General features: G+C 47.2%; 1 protein-coding gene across 5 annotated transcripts in view; it reads right to left on the reverse strand.

Annotated features, from left to right (window-relative positions):
- The window catches only part of IDE (insulin degrading enzyme), a 113,817-nt gene that overhangs the window by 65,672 nt on the left and 31,946 nt on the right, over positions 1-16,199 (reverse strand). For all 5 annotated transcript variants that reach the window (XM_077258581.1, XM_077258577.1, XM_077258578.1 and 2 more), the window contains 4 exons: positions 13,246-13,368; positions 2,758-2,870; positions 1,952-2,114; positions 670-762 (listed from right to left, as the gene is read on the reverse strand). In XM_077258581.1, the coding sequence (XP_077114696.1) occupies positions 670-762; positions 1,952-2,114; positions 2,758-2,870; positions 13,246-13,368 (492 nt within the window). The remainder of the gene's footprint in view (positions 1-669; positions 763-1,951; positions 2,115-2,757; positions 2,871-13,245; positions 13,369-16,199) is intronic.

Here is a 16,199-nt window from a genome sequence, read left to right on the forward strand (position 1 = left end):
AATGCAGGAGCATTGTACAGATAGGCAGCAAAAAGAGGATAAAGAGTGTGTGTTTGTGTGTGTGTGTGTGTGTGTGTGTGTGTGTGTGCGTGCGTGCGTGCGTGCGTGCGTGCGTTAGCCCTATTATTTTGGCCCTGATGTATCTCACTAAGACACAGAATAAGGTGATGCATACAGAAGCGTGAGCACTAGTGATGGGAGAATGCCCTCGGGTAAAGTGTTATCTGAGCATGCTCGAGTGCTAACAGAGTGTCTTCAGCGTGCTCGAATAATATGTTCCGAGTCCCCACGGTTGCATGTAACGCAACTGTTAGGCCATCCCTGCATGTGTTGTGGCTGTCGAACATATTTTTCAAGTATGCCGTAGACACTATTAGCACCCAAGCATGCTCAGATCACACCTTATCTGGGCACGTTCGCTCATCACTAGTGAGCACGCCTAGAGTCAAAATGGATACGACAGGTGTAAGTAGAGAGCAGTGTATAGACTGGGCTATGTGACTGTATCTACAGACAAAACAAATACCCTCAATAGCTTTTGTGTTTTGCATTTATTTGTATACGTTTAATGAAACTTTTTCCTTTTACCAAAAACAAAACAAAAAAATCCATACACCTCACGATATAAGAAAATCCCGGCGCTCACTGCTGGATCATTGCATTACTTACACAGGCCTTCCTCCGTAAGATCTACGTTAATGATGAAGAACATGAATCCCTTGGCGCCTTCTTTCTGGCCTCCAACCAGAGTATTTACCCAGCCTATGAAAGAACAGCACAGAGTCAAGGAGTGGCCAACATGGGGTAGATTTACCATGGGAGGGGAACCGCTATTGAAAAATTCTATAAAAATCAAGGAGAGGGGCGTCAGAGCAACACCGTGAATGGAGATGGTCCATCATTCACCCCGATAGGTTTCCTTGCTCAACTTGCATTGAGTGCAGGACACAACTTTTAAAATGGAAATTTTCACCAAATTTTTTTTTTATATATTGAACTGAACATAATGTAATAGTGGCTGCAACAAGAAAAACAAACCCACTGATGTTTTAGTCTGCTCTGCAGCCACCATTACATTGTGTGTACAGATGAATATAAAAGAAAGTGTTGAAAGAGCTTCCTGAAGACGTTGGAGCTTCCGCAGCGGCCCCTACACAATCCGCGGTGGTCCATACACCGGCATAAAGCATAAAATTGTCAAAATGAGAATTCACCAGAACGGGCTGCACACTGCAATCATGTCACAGGTGCGCAACAATGGTACGAAACGGCGCGCACCAAGAATTGCCAGCAGCAGGAGAACGCTGCTCTCTACCGAGTTGGTTTGTCAGTTTTTGAAGCAGAAACTAAGACAGAACTCTCCAAATCCTCCTCCAAAAACTTGATCCCACATTTAGAACAGCTTTTATGCCAGAATTTCATTTGCAAAGTTGTGCAAAAGTTTTGAGACTTGGACGTTTTCACTTAAAATTTCGCTCCGCTCTAACAACTTGGGCAGAACTTGGGCGATCTGGCATGTAGAGACCCCCACTCAAATTCATGACAAGTGGCAGTGTGTCACTGACTGGAGTAAGATTTGTGGCCAGCTCCACCCCACCCACTGATCGAGAGTGGCATGAAAAACACCCGTCTTGATGAATTGGCGCCAAGGAATTATCGCTCAGATTCCGCTTCAAAAATTCCACAAGAAAAAGAACAAAAAAAAGAAAAAGGACAAAGGCAACATCTGCCAGGAAGGAAGCTCAGTTCCTAACTTAGCCTCAAAGATATGGACCAGACATGACGTAATAGTAGGTCGTATGTCAGGATAGGGTTAAAAACATGAGGAAAATGAATAGCTTCGGTCCATCTGACCGCTTAGACTGCAATTGCTGAGCCCAAACTGCAAAGATGGAGGAGAATTGGACAAGATCTGGGTTTAACGGAACAAATACAGATACACTTTTTTTACCTTTGGATTTGAGTTCAGAGAGAAGACTTCCAGGACCTTCATGTCCAATAAGGTGTCCAAGATAATGACCTGGGTTGGACTTGTAGTACTTCTGGAGGTCAGGAATTGGGAAGGTGACATATAGATTCCTAATGTCTTTAATAGGCACGATTTTGTACATTTTCTAGAAAAAAAAAAAAAAGGAAAATATAAAAAGGTTTCTAATTAGTGTTATGCATCCTCACCAAAGTGAGTGCCCACCTTCTCGTATTCGTGTGAGCAGAGTCCTGTCCTGACCATATGTCTGGAGGATACAGATCTCCAAATCAGATGCAAAAAAGGCAAACTTTAAAATATAGATTTCGGGCTGCCTTTGGCCACCAAAAGGAGAGAGTTTTGGATTGTTTAGTTTGAGATTAAAGGGAATCTGAGAGCAGCCTGATGTAGGGGCAGACACCCCGATTCCAGCAATATATCTCAGAGTTCACTGTGTGCAGGAGTTGTGATACAATTTCCTCTGCTGCAGATCTAGCAGAGCTCTGAATGGTGAGCCCGGTGTAACCCGGCCCACACCACACTGTACACAGAAAGCTGCCAATCAGTGGTAGGGGCATGGATGGACCAGGAGGCACGAGACACCTAGTCCTCTAGTGATAATCTCCTGTTGATAAAACAATGATTGCATTGGAACAACAACACAGCCCAATAAATGACAAACTGCTGGAATCGGGCTCTCTGCTGCCCCTACATCATGCTGCTCTCAGATTACATTGTAAAATCATGCTGACAGATTCCCTTTTACTTGTTGATGTGGTATCCGGATGTACCTGCAGATATTGCTCTTGGAAGGGATTTTCTGTAAATTCTGGAACTGGGACATTTTTATTCTCCACTTCTGCAAACAATTTCACCAGCAATTCTGTTAAATCATCAAGGGTTTCTGTGCATGAGAAAAAGAAAAAAAAAAAAAAACTTGGTCATCACTGGATGCTGAAAACCTGTCCAGAATATATGATTTTCAAAGTTGAGAAGTGAATGTAGTGTTATCAAAATTATACACTCTTTAGAGCTTAAAAGGGATCCGGTCACATCCACAAAACACCATTTACCTGCAGATTTAGGGGTAGTCCGGCATTTAAAGGGGTTGTCCACTACTTGGACAGCCCACTCTGAATCCCTTCGCCCCCTAAAATTACATTTACACTCCCCTCTGCTGTCAGCACTCAATTTCCTCCTTGTTACCTGTTAAGACTTGATTTAAAATTCAATTATCCATTAAAAAAAAAAAAAAAAAAAAAAAAAAACGGCAGATAAATAGCTTTTTTTTGGGAGGTGACCATTTTTCTTTAAGGATACAATACGTTGAAATGCAAAACTATAAAAATAAAAAAAAAATCCACATGTACAATATTTAAGTTCATACAATTCTTTAGGCAAAGTAATTGTTAGAACAAGAGGCCTTATCCAGGTCACCAAGCTCAATGGGGACCAAAAAAGGAGATTTTTGTGTACTCACCGTAAAATCTTTTTCTCTTAGCCTCTAATTGGGGGACACAGGACCATGGGACACAGGACCATGGGTGTTATGCTGCTGTCTACTAGGAGGCGACACTATGCATAATCTGAAAAAGATTAACTGTGGCTCCTCCTGTGCAGTATACACCCCTGGACAGCATCAGCCTTCTCCAGTTTTGTGCAAAAGCAGTAGGAGGAACGTAACATGAATAACATAATTATGCCTGTAAGAAGGCAACTATGTACGAGCTCAAGAAACAATATGAGAACTCAGTTACAACAGCCCGGAAAAGGCAACAGGGTGGGAGCTGTGTCCCCCAATTAGAGGCTAAGAGAAAGAGATTTTACGGTGAGTACACAAAAATCTCCTTTACTCTGTCGCCTCATTGGGGGACACAGGACCATGGGACGTCCTAAAGCAGTCCCTGGGTGGGAAGCAATGGACGAATATTGTGCAGACAGGCCCGTACACTTAGGGCACCGCCGCCTGCAGGACACGTCTACCCAGGCTCGCGTCCGCTGAGGACTGGGTATGAACCCTGTAGTGTTTAGTAAGCGTGTGTAAGCTAGTCCAAGTGGCCGCCTTACACACTTGTTGTGCCGAAGCCTGGTGCCGAATGGAAGAGGAGAATTCTTAAGGCGGTACGCCTCTTGTATGGTGGATTTGATCCACCAGGCAAGAGTAGCTTTGGAAGCTGGCATACCCTTGTGGCCGCCTTCCGGAAGGAGGAAAAGGGAATCAGACCTCCGGAAGGACGCAGTCCTAGACACGTATATACGCAAAGCCCTGACAAGGTCAAGCGTATGCAGAGCCTTCTCCACTCTATGAACCGGACAAAGGGATGGTAGTGGAATTTCCTCATTGAGGTGGAAGTCGGACACAACCTTTGGAAGGAAGGATGGGACCGTACGAAGAACTACCTTGTCCTGGTGAAATGCCAGGAAAGGCCGTCTGCAGGAGAGTGCTGTCAGTTCAGACACCCTGCGTAGCGAGGTGATTGCCACCAGGAAAACCACCTTCTGGGAAAGAAGGCGGAGCGGGACCTCCTTAAGGGGTTCGAAGGGTGGTTCCTGCAATGCTGTCAGGACCAGGTTGAGGTCCCACGTTTCTAGTGGTCGTCTGTAGGGGGGAACCAATCGGGAAACCCCCTGAAGTAAAGTCCTTACTTTCGACTTGGTAGCAATGCGCTTTTGGAAAAGCACTGAGAGGGCTGACACCTGGCTCTTAAGCGAGCCCAATGACAGCCTGGCCTCCAGACCCGATTGGAGAAAACCAAGTACTTTGGGTAGGGAATAAGGGAGTGGGATCTGGCCACGAGATTCGCACCAGGTAAAGAAAGCTTTCCAGGTACGGTAATAAATCTTGGCAGAGGCTGGTTTCCGTGCTCTGATCATGGTTCCAATGACATTTGTCGAGAGCCCTGCCTGGGTTAGAACCCAGGTCTCAAGGGCCACGCCATCAAATTGAGAGCCCCTGAGTTCTGGTGGTAGAACGGCCCCTGTGATAGAAGATCGTGGCGGTCGGGGAGACGCCAGGGGGCGTCTGCTGTGAGTTGTACGATGTCGGCGTACCATGTGCGTCTGGGCCAGTCCGGTGCAATGAGGATGATTGGAACTCCCTCTTGTTTGATCTTCCTCACCACTCTGGATATCAGGGGGAGAGGTGGAAAAATATACAGAAGCTGGAACTGGGTCCAGTCCTGAACCAGAGCGTCTGCTCCGAGCGACCGCGGATCGTGTGTTCTGGCAATGAAGTTGGAGACCTTGGCATTGAAATGGGATGCCATTAGGTCCACATCCAGGGTCCCCCAGCGGAGACAGATCTGTTGAAAAATTTCGGGATGGAGAGACCACTCTCCCGAGTCTATTCCTTGTCGGCTGAGGAAGTCTGCTTCCCAGTTGTCCACACCCGGAATGTGGACCGCCGAAAGAACCGACCCTGTGTCCTCCGCCCAGCAGAGGATATGTGACACTTCCCGCATCGCCTGGGTACTGCGGGTCCCCCCTTGATGATTCACATATGCCACAGCCGTGGCATTGTCCGACTGTATCCTGATGTGAGAGGCTGCCAGTAAGTGATGGAAGGCCCTCACTGCCAGAAGGATGGCACGAATTTCCAGGATGTTGATGGGCATGGTCGCTTCCGCTGGGGACCACTTGCCCTGTGCCCTGTGGTGTAGGTGCACCGCACCCCAACCCGTCAGACTCGCGTCGGTGGTCAGAACCTTCCATTGACCTGAGAGAAAGGATTTCCCCTTTGCTAGCGAGGTTGGCTTGAGCCACCAGTGCAGGGACCTCCTGGTTGACGACGTTAGCTGGAACTCCCTGTCGAGAGAGAAGGGATTCCTGTCCCAGGACTTGAGAATGGCTAGTTGGAGAGGTCTGAGGTGAAACTGGGCAAATGGGACGGCTTCTATTGCTGCTGCCATCTTGCCGAGGACTCTCATGGCAAAACGGAGAGATCGAGGGGGTTTGCGGAGGAGGGTGCGAACTGCTAGTCGGAGGGCCAGTGCCTTGTCCTTGGGAAGGAGCACTAGACCCCTGGAGGTGTTGAATAACATTCCCAGGAAGGTCAGGGACTGACTCGGGGTTGGTGATGACTTTTGTAGGTTGATTAACCAGCCCATGCGACTGAGAGTATCGGTTGTGATTGAGACGCTGAGCTCGCAGTCCTTGAAGGTGGGAGCCTTGATAAGTAGATCGTCCAGGTATGGAACGACTACTATGCCTGTGGAATGCAGGACGTCCATGGTTGCTGCCATGACCTTGGTGAACACTCTGGGAGCCGTGGCGAGTCCAAAGGGGAGAGCCACGAATTGGTAGTGGTCCTGGCCTATTGCGAACCTGAGAAACCTCTGATGGGCAGGTGCAATGGGTATATGCAGGTATGCGTCTTGTATGTCTATGGAGGCGAGATATTCTCCCTTCTCCATGGACGCAATGATGGACCGAAGGGACTCCATGCGGAAGTGACGGACCCGTACATATTTGTTGAGCTGTTTTAGGTCTAGTATGGGCTGTACGCTGCCTCCTTTCTTGGGAACTACGAACAGATTGGAGTAGAACCCTCGGAAGCGGTCGGTCGTGGGTACCGGTACTATGACTCCTGATTGATAAAGCGAGGAGACCGCTTGGTGGTAGGCTCGAGCCTTGGCTGGCAGTTTTGGGGGGACAGAGAGGAAGAACCGGTCCGGTGGGTTGGAGGTGAAGTCTATTTTGTATCCGGAAGACACTAGTTCCATGACCCACCTGTCTTCTGTAATAGGCAGCCAGACTTGATGAAAGAGCAAAAGTCGGCCGCCTACTGGTGTGGTGTCTTCCGGAGTCCGTGAGTCATGAGGAAGAGAAAGTCTGAGATTTTCCTCCTCTGGGCTTAGACTGGCCTGCTTTTGACTGCCAGGTCTTGTCCGACCTTTGCGTCGATCGTGAGTTGTCCCTGCGTGGGGAACGGTTACGATTTTGTACTGGACGTGAGACGGACCAGCCGGAGGAATTCCGAAAGGATCGCAATCGAGTTTGGTTACGCTTCTTGTAAGTGCGTTTAGGTTTCAGTTGGGGAAGAGAAGTACTCTTACCCCCTGTGGCGTTGGATATCATAGTATTCAACTGTTCACCGAAAAGTCTCCCACTGAGGTAGGGGAGGTGCGTGAGGGACTTCTTTGAGGCTGCGTCCGCTTTCCATTCCCGCAGCCAGAGGATACGCCGAATCGTGATGGCGTTTGATGCTATCCCCGCGACTCCCTTTGCTGAATCCAGAGCTGCATGGAGCATGTAATCTGCTACAACTGCAATTTGAACCACTTGGTCCGACAGTTCAGGAGCGGATGCTTGGAAGGCTTGTAAATTCTTTGCCCAGGCCAGGATGGCCTTGGCAGCCCAAACTGAGGCGAACGCGGGAGCCAGGGATGCCCCTGCTGCCTCGAAAATTGAACGAGCCATGCATTCTACCTGCCGGTCTGCTGCGTCCCTGAGGGTTGAGCTATCTGGCAGTGAAAGGAGGGTCTGTGCTGCTAGCCTGGAGACTGGGGGATCCACTTCAGGTGGATCTGTCCATTCCTTGGTGTCCTTCTGTGGGAAGGGGTACCTCGCCTCCAGATATTTGCGATTAGCGAATTTTTTCTCAGGCTGTGAGAGCTGTTTTTTAAGGATCGCCTTAAACTCTGGGTGGTTAGAGAAAACCTTAGGCGGCTTCAGAGGTCCTTCAAAGGAAATCTTATGTTCTGGGGCCTCTGGTGGCGGATCAGAAATGTCCAGCACCCGATGGATGGACGATATTATGTCCTCAACTAGCGCTGTATTGCTAGGAGGGATTGGGATCAATACCCCTCAGTTTCTCTGTCCGAGTCAGAGTCGCAGATGCCTTCCGAATCCTGTGTATCACTGAGGCGTCCCCTGCTGGGTGGGCTGGGGAGGAGGCCTTCTCTGGTTGGGGATTGCGGAGATCTGCATTGTCTGTCCCTGGAATGGGACGGTCTAGATGACCTGGAGCTACGGTGTCTCTCCCTAGAGGGGGATGACAGTGTGCTATGGGATGACGCAGATGGACTTGATCTATGGATCCGCTTGCGTTCTGACCTAGGCGTGGATGTGCCAGGGTCATCTTGTTCCTGAGTCAAGCTCTCCCTTTGCTGGGTAACGGTCATAGCCGGGGCATGACCCTGCAGAGCCTGAAGCAATGTGGAAGTTAGGTTATCTATAGACTGCGTCATAGATTGCGATATCTGAGTGGCCCATTCCGGCGTGGCATTAGACACCGAGGCATTGGCAGGGGCTTCTTGAGGCTGTGACACATTAGTTTGTATACAGTTCTGACAATGCGGGTACGTGCTACTACTGGGGAGAGCGGTCCCGCAGGCTGTGCAGAATGCAGTTCTGCCTGGTTCTCTTGGACCTTGAGCCCGGCATAGTGCACAGAGTGCAGAAGTGCTGCCAGCAGAGGACCTTACAGGGGTAGAGAAACCTATAGGGGAAGCCTTATAGGTAATATGGATTCACAGCTGAGTAAAAAACCCAGCTGTGATCTTACCCCACCAGTGTGCCCCTAGGTCCAGCGCCGAAGATCCACAGTCCTGTGCCCCCCGGAGACTGGCTGCCTGGTCCTGCAGACCGGGAAGGATTAATCTGCAGCCGAAAATGGCTGCAGAGACAGAAGAGAGGAGGAGAAGGGGGCGGAGAGCTGTAAAGGCGGCAAGGCTGTGTAAAAACGCACCCTTTCTGTCTCGATCCGCCCCCTGTATGACACGGTAGAGTGTCATATTTGTCATCCGGGGGGCGGGCCGGGGGGTGGAGAGGAGGCTGTGGCTTCAGCTAGGCCGAAGCCGGGGCCTAAAGTAGATGCCTGAGGCCCAGAAGGGCTCCAGGCCGGCGCGAAAGTCCGGGAGGGGGTCGGATCAGAACCGGACTCCTCCGGATTTAAAGGCAGGATAGCGGTGGGGCTGTAAGCGAGAGGGGAGCACTGTGAGGGGTCCCCCTGAGGCAGTATAGAGCTGGTGCTGCCGCAGAGACAGGGACGCAGGGAGCCCTGTGTCTGTATGTGCCATGCCTGCCTGCACTCCCCCCGGCCCCAACAGGAGCCCGCAGCTGGGCTGGGGTCCCTGGATGCAGGCGCAGTGTGCTGGCCCATTGCTGGGAGCTGTAGGATGCTGCCTGTACAGGCCCTACCTGAGGTGTCTCAACCTAATACCCCCAGAGGGGGATAGGGAGGGTGCTGTTGTCACCTTCAGGGGCCTTTATCCTCGCCTCGACCTCAACCCAGAAACCAAAAGGAATTGGGGAAGGAGGGGGGGTCTCGACTTCGAACCAGCACCCGAGGGACTGGGGAAGGAGCAACATGGGGAATAGCCATCTCTACTTCAACTGGGCACCCCATAATAGGGGGCCGAGGAAGGAGCCATGCCGGGAGTCACACAGGAGACCCTCTTTTCTTCATCTGTAATCCCGTCGGAAAACGGAGTAAAAATCTTTAGGTGTGCCTCCTTTGCGACACTAAGCAAAAACTGGAGAAGGCGGATGCCGTCCAGGGGTGTATACTGCACAGGAGGAGCCACAGTTAATCTTTTTCAGATTATGCATAGTGTCGCCTCCTAGTGGACAGCAGCATAACACCCATGGTCCTGTGTCCCATGGTCCTGTGTCCCCCAATGAGGCGACAGAGTAATTAGCACGTTCTCTCAGAAGGATTGAATCTATAAATTATCCACACAATTGAATCCTGTGTTTAAACTCAAAATCCATATTGAAAAGGCTTTATTTATTAACATTGCAGTAATTTTGTCTTGACTTTTTTTTTTTTTTCTTTAAAAGCTAGGAAGCTATAGGCTTAGCATTTTCCCTAGCATATGCCCTTATCAGACTATGCACACGTTAAGTACTTGGTGCAGAAATTTCTGCATCTCTTGGCAGTAAAAATGCAGCGTAAAATCGGTGCATTTTGTAGTTTGTTTGTTTTTTTAAAAGCATTTTTGGTGCAGATTTTCCCTCATTCATTAGTAGGAGTGAGTGCAGCAAAAACGCCAAAATAATTGACATGCTGCAGATTTAAATCTGCAAGTCCAAAAATAAGCAACATGTGCAAGACACTTCAGGATTCTTGTCCACTTTGCTGGCATCAGGAAAGCCTTCGGGTTTTCTTACAAGTCTGCGCAGAAAAAAAAAAAAAAAGCAAAAAATCTGCAACGTGTACACACGCTCTGAGTACAAAAACACGCAAAAAAATAAAAAGGTTTACAAAAATTTTTAAAAACCACCAAGGTGGAATAAAAAGAAGGGTGTGAACAGGACATGAATTTAGCATTAGGGTACCGTCACACATTGAAATTTTCATCGCTGCGACGGCACGATTCGTGACGTCGCAGCGTCGTATAAGCATCGCTCCAGCGTCGTAGACTGCGGTCACACGTTGCAATCACGGCGCTGGAGCGATGCCGAAGTCCCCGGGTAACCAGGGTAAACATCGGGTAACTAAGCGCAGGGCCGCGCTTAGTAACCCGATGTTTACCCTGGTTACCAGCGTAAACGTAAAAAAACAAACCGTACATACTCACCCGTCGGTGTCCTTCAGGTCCCTTGCCGTCTGCTTCCTGCTCTGAGTGCAGCCGTACAGTGAGAGCAGAGCGCAGCACCGCTGTGATCTGCTCTCACTTTCCGGCCGGCACTCAGAGCAGGAAGCAGACTGCAAGGGACCTGAAGGACACCGACGGGTGAGTATGTACGGTTTGTTTTTTTACGTTTACGCTTGTAACCAGGGTAAACATCGGGTTACTAAGCGCGGCCCTGCGCTTAGTTACCCGATGTTTACCCTGGTTACAAGCGAAGACATCGCTGGATCGCTGTCACACACAACGATCCAGCGATGTCAGCGGGTGATCAAGCGACGAAAGAAAGTTCCAAACGATCTGCTACGACGTACGATTCTCAGCAGGGTGTCTGATCGCAGTAGCGTGTCAGACACAGCGATATCGTAACGATATCGCTAGAACGTCACGAATCGTAACGTCGTAGCGATGGAAATTTCAATGTGTGACGGTACCCTTAGGCTAAAATAGAAATAAAAAGACAACTAAACAAGGACAGGACACCAGTTGTCTACAATGCAGGAGGTATCCCAGCGACAAGTACAAAGCTGCTGCAAGTATCACATTGCTGCTGGCACAGCCCCTGTGACGACTGAAGATCAGCCTCAGACATCGCCATCTTCAGAACAGGATCCTTTTTTTTGTTCTTACATAGACATTGCATGATTTAATCAAAAGTATTTTTCAGATAAAAAGGTCATATATACAATGCTTGCATACATCTTAGTGCTTACAAAGGCTGCTGTATTCTTTTGTTTATTATGCAATCATAGCAGGTTGCATCTGCTTATACTTTGTCACAGAAGTAAAAACAAAAAAAAAAAAACACAACAACTGACCAGAACCTCCAAACAGAAGTAAGTGTGAATGGATGCAATAATAAACAAAAAGCATACAGCAGCACTTTGTAAGCACCAGCATGGGCAAACACTGAACTGCATTACTGATACATAGAATATACTTATTAATTGGCTGATTTATGCGCCAAGTACCTTTTTATTTATTTATTTTTTTATAAGAGCCCACCAGCCATGACAAGGCGTACCTTTCTTTGATAGGACCCCAAGCTTGACCACGCACATTAGATGGCTGTCGGCTGAACAATGCTTTGGATGATTGTTCTTCCGGCAGCCATCTCTCGTATTCACAGGAATGCTCGTTCTGCTGAGAGCTCCTGTGTTGTCTCTGAGAAAAGCGCCGACTGACACATTGGCCGGGAGCTTATCTCAGGGAGATCAATGAGATCTGCAATCCACAATCAAACATGCGTGATTGACATCTCTCCAGACCCCACAGATTAGAGCCCACCTATGTCTGTACGTCCTATGGGGGCCTTATAAGAATATTAATCAGACACGCCTTATACCTGCCCTTTAAATTAGTACGCTTTCAGCCTGGTAGAGGCATGTTTATTAGGTTTAGGGTCCCAAAGAAAGTGAAGTCTTGACAGAGCTGGTGGGCTCTCATGAATTGGCCAATTAATGCGCCAAGTCCTTCTATTTATATAAGTTTACTCTATATAGCAGTAATGCAGTCCAATCACCGATCGACCAAACCACCACATGACCTGCTCTATCCTCACCTACTGTATCCTCACCCATCCCTTGTAGATTGTGAGCCCTCACGGGAAGGGTCCTCTCTCCTACTGTACCAGTCGTGACTTGTATTGTTTAAGATTATTGTACTTGTTTTATTATGTATACCCCTCCTCACATGTAAAGTGCCATGGAATAAATGGCGCTATAATAATAAATATATTTTCAGACATCTTGGTGCTTACATGTCTATCCCTAACCATCTTGACATTTGTACACTGAGGTCTAATACTAAAACGACTTGTTCTGCATAGAGGACTTTCAGCAGATAGCACAGGATCCACCATCCAGAAGAAGCACCAGCGTCATCACAGCTCACCTGCTCCCACTACCTTCCCCAATGACTTTGGTGCAGATCACACCTAGGAAACACGTCTATAGAAATTATCTATAATCAGGCTATAGACTTGTGTAGTGGCTGCAGTAAAAAAGACGATCTCTAAGCGCTGTTAACATCAGCTCAGGAAGATGGCTGCCCCCCCATTATGTACAAAAACTAGAATTTAATTTAAAAGGACACTCACTAGAAATTAATGAGAATGTATCACTGGGTTTTATTCAGTCACTACAGAATATCCATTCCCTTTAAACGCTGTCAGACTATTTCCATTTTATACATGGAAGGTTTATCCACAGAATCCTGCTGTTCTATGGGTTGAAAGATGAAGCCCTTCACTAACTACCAAGCCAGGGGCCACTGCAGAATGTAAGGGGCTAAACATGTTCAGTTTCTCCGATCCAAGCCATTACAGCCGACACATGGTACATACTCTGAGCCTGTACTGCACAGACTGCTTCTCAATGTGTCACTTACTGGACTCTTATTGCTTCAATAATAATACTAAAATGACAGCATGCAGACCAGCATGTGACATGGCTGGAATCAGGGTCTCAGCCCCAACAGCACGCTGCTTTCCGATTCCCTTTTACTGTTATCCAGCAGCTCTGATGTCCGGAGTGACCCGTTTTTGCCATTTTTTTTGCCATTCCCGCTGCTCATAAGTATCCGCCCCCCACCAAATAAAAGAAGTACGGTAGTCTCAGAGACCGCTAACAAAGAGGTGAACAGTGCAATTCTGACATTTTATGCTGCCACAAATAGTAGTTAGAGCATCAATGTGATTGTTATTACCTCTTCCAAGCACACAAATGGACATGAGGTTAGAAGAATAAAAAGTGGAGTGGAATTTCAGCAATTCTTGTCGCACGTCGACTCCTTCTTTTGTAGGCCTTGTTTCAAGAGTAAGTTTATTACCTGAAAGGAAGAACAGAAGCAGACACTTGTGAATAATGTGTTAGGAACTTAGGAAATGAAAGGACTTGGCCTCAACTTCTACTGCACTAATGGAACTGAACTACTACTAGCCCATCGCCGTGCTGCTCTCCAGGTCAGCTTCTGACGCAGACGTCATCTCCGCGCACGGACACTTACTGCACTAGCATTATTCTTATATATCGCCATCATAGTCCGCAGCGCTTTACAGACATCACCACTGTCCCCATCGGGGCTCACAATCTACATTCCCCATCAGTATGCCTTCAGCGTGTGGGAGGAAACCGAGGAACCTGGAGCAAATCCACACAAACACGGGGAGAACATACAAACTCCTTGCAGATGTTGTCCTTAGCTGGATTTGAGTCTAGGAACCCAGCGCTGCAATGCAACAGTGCTAACCACTGAGCCACCATACTACCTTGTATATAGTACAGTGCTAACCACTGAGCCACCATACTACCTTGTATATAGTACAGTGCTAACCACTGAGTCACCATGCTACCCTGTATATAGTACAGTCCTAACCACTGAGTCACCATGCTACCCTGTATATAGTACAGTCCTAACCACTGAGTCACCGTGCTACCCTGTATACAGTGCTAACCATCGAGTCACCATGCTACCCTGTATATAGTAGATACTCAAAAAGAACAACAAGCAGTCGTAGAATCCAAAACAACCAAATTTTATTGTATAAACACAAACAAAATATATATAAAGAGATAAAATGACCATGATTCAGCATGATTTGATTAGGGTGCTGTGCTGTATATATTATATATCTATTTATATATGTAATTATGTTAAATTTGTATGCTATGATTCTATCTTTACAATATATATTTACTGCCCAGGCTATACTTGTCTAGTTGCATAATTATATATCATTATTTTTTATGGCTGTACTATGCATATGTGCCCTATATTGGATTAGTGTCCCTTTGTATTTGTATTCTTTTACCGATATACTAGAAGTATGCCTCTTGTGTTTGTCCTTTTGTTCTTATTTAGTCCTGTGCGCTTGTACCATCTATAGGTTTCTATCTGTCCTATTGTGTCCCGCTGCCCTTTCCTTTGCCCTTATTGCAGATGGCTCTTTTCTACTCTGGCGCTTTTGCGCGTGCGCCGCTCTGTCCTTTCTCCATCGCATCCTTAGCGGCCGTGCACGTACTTCCGGTTCACGTGGGGCCCCACGTGCTTCCGATCGTCGGGTGCCCGGCGTGCATGGATGTGATGGAGGGGGACGGCGCGGGGCCGGGCTTTAATGGCGGCGGATCTCTATATATATATATATATATATATATATATATATATATGCTACCTCTTGCCCACATTGTTTATGCGCCCCTTGAGGAAGGTAACCAACCGAAACGCACGTCAGGGTGGATCAGGGTCCCTGCTACTACCTACCATCGGTTTAAGGTGATGTGCTTACTATTGCCGTTTTTCATGTGACTCCTGTTTTTATTTATCTATAGCCACTTTGGGGTTCAATATGTGACTGCTTATCAGGAGGGATTAGTTGCTCTATTTACTTATGGGCTATTCTTGCTGCTATACATTGCATACGGCACTTTATATGGTCACCTATATGATTGCAATGTGGGGACTGCCGTACCTTGGGCTTTAAACATGTTGTTGATGACGCCCTGTGTCATCTTTTAGCCCTCCTTGGCACTATTTGTCTGGTCATTTTATCTCTTTATATATATTTTGTTTGTGTTTATACAATAAAATTTGGTTGTTTTGGATTCTACGACTGCTTGTTGTTCTTTTTGAGTATATATTGTGGTTTGCAGTTATCCTTTTGTCCATGCTTGGGTGTTGTGGACATATACTTTGAACTACATGACCATGTATTTACATAATTATAGGGTCTTTATAGTGTGATTTCTATTGTCCACCACCAATAATGATCATTGCAATTCTTTCTCATCCTGTATATAGTAGTGCTAACCACCAGTCACCGTGCTACCCTGTATATAGTAGTGCTAACCACCAGTCACCGTGCTACCCTGTATACAGTAGTGCTAACCACCGAGTCATCATGCTACCCTGTATATAGTAATGCTAACCACCAGTCGCCGTGCTACCCTGTATATAGTAGTGCTAACCACCGAGTCACCATCCTACCCTGTATATAGTAGTGCTAACCACCGAGTCACCATGCTACCCTGTATATAGTAGTGCTAACCACAGAGTCACCATGCTACCCTGTATATAGTGCTAACCACCGAGTCATCATGCTACCCTGTATATAGTAGTGCTAACCACAGAGTCACCGTGCTACCCTGTATATAGTAGTGCTAACCACAGAGTCACCGTGCTACCCTGTATATAGTAGTGCTAACCACCAGTCACCATGCTACCCTGTATACAGTAGTGCTAACCACAGTGTCATCATGCTACCCTGTATATAGTATAGTACAGGACAGCACGCAGGCCAATTTTATTCTATGGGGTAGTATATATAGTTTTTCTATCATGAAGATTTATCATGAAAATAAAAAAAAATAATTACAAAAATACCCAAAAAACGTTGCGAGTAGTTCCACAAATCAAATCGCGTGCACCCATTCAAATCTATAGGTGTGTGAGAAACACTGGACTGCCGTCTGATTTACGCGGACTCTGATAATGGAGCAGATGGAGACATTAAGTTCTCCTCCTTCTCCAGCCCTGTGATGTGAATCTCTCATGGCAGAGTACCCGATCACAATAATCGGACACTGATCAGAGTGTGAGCCGAGCGTCATCAGCACCACCGAGCAGACTCATCACTCGTGTGACCTCGGCCTCAGGGTCTACAT

The sequence above is a fragment of the Ranitomeya variabilis genome, chromosome 4 (genome assembly GCF_051348905.1).
Source record: "Ranitomeya variabilis isolate aRanVar5 chromosome 4, aRanVar5.hap1, whole genome shotgun sequence".
NCBI classification, from domain to species: domain Eukaryota; kingdom Metazoa; phylum Chordata; class Amphibia; order Anura; family Dendrobatidae; genus Ranitomeya; species Ranitomeya variabilis.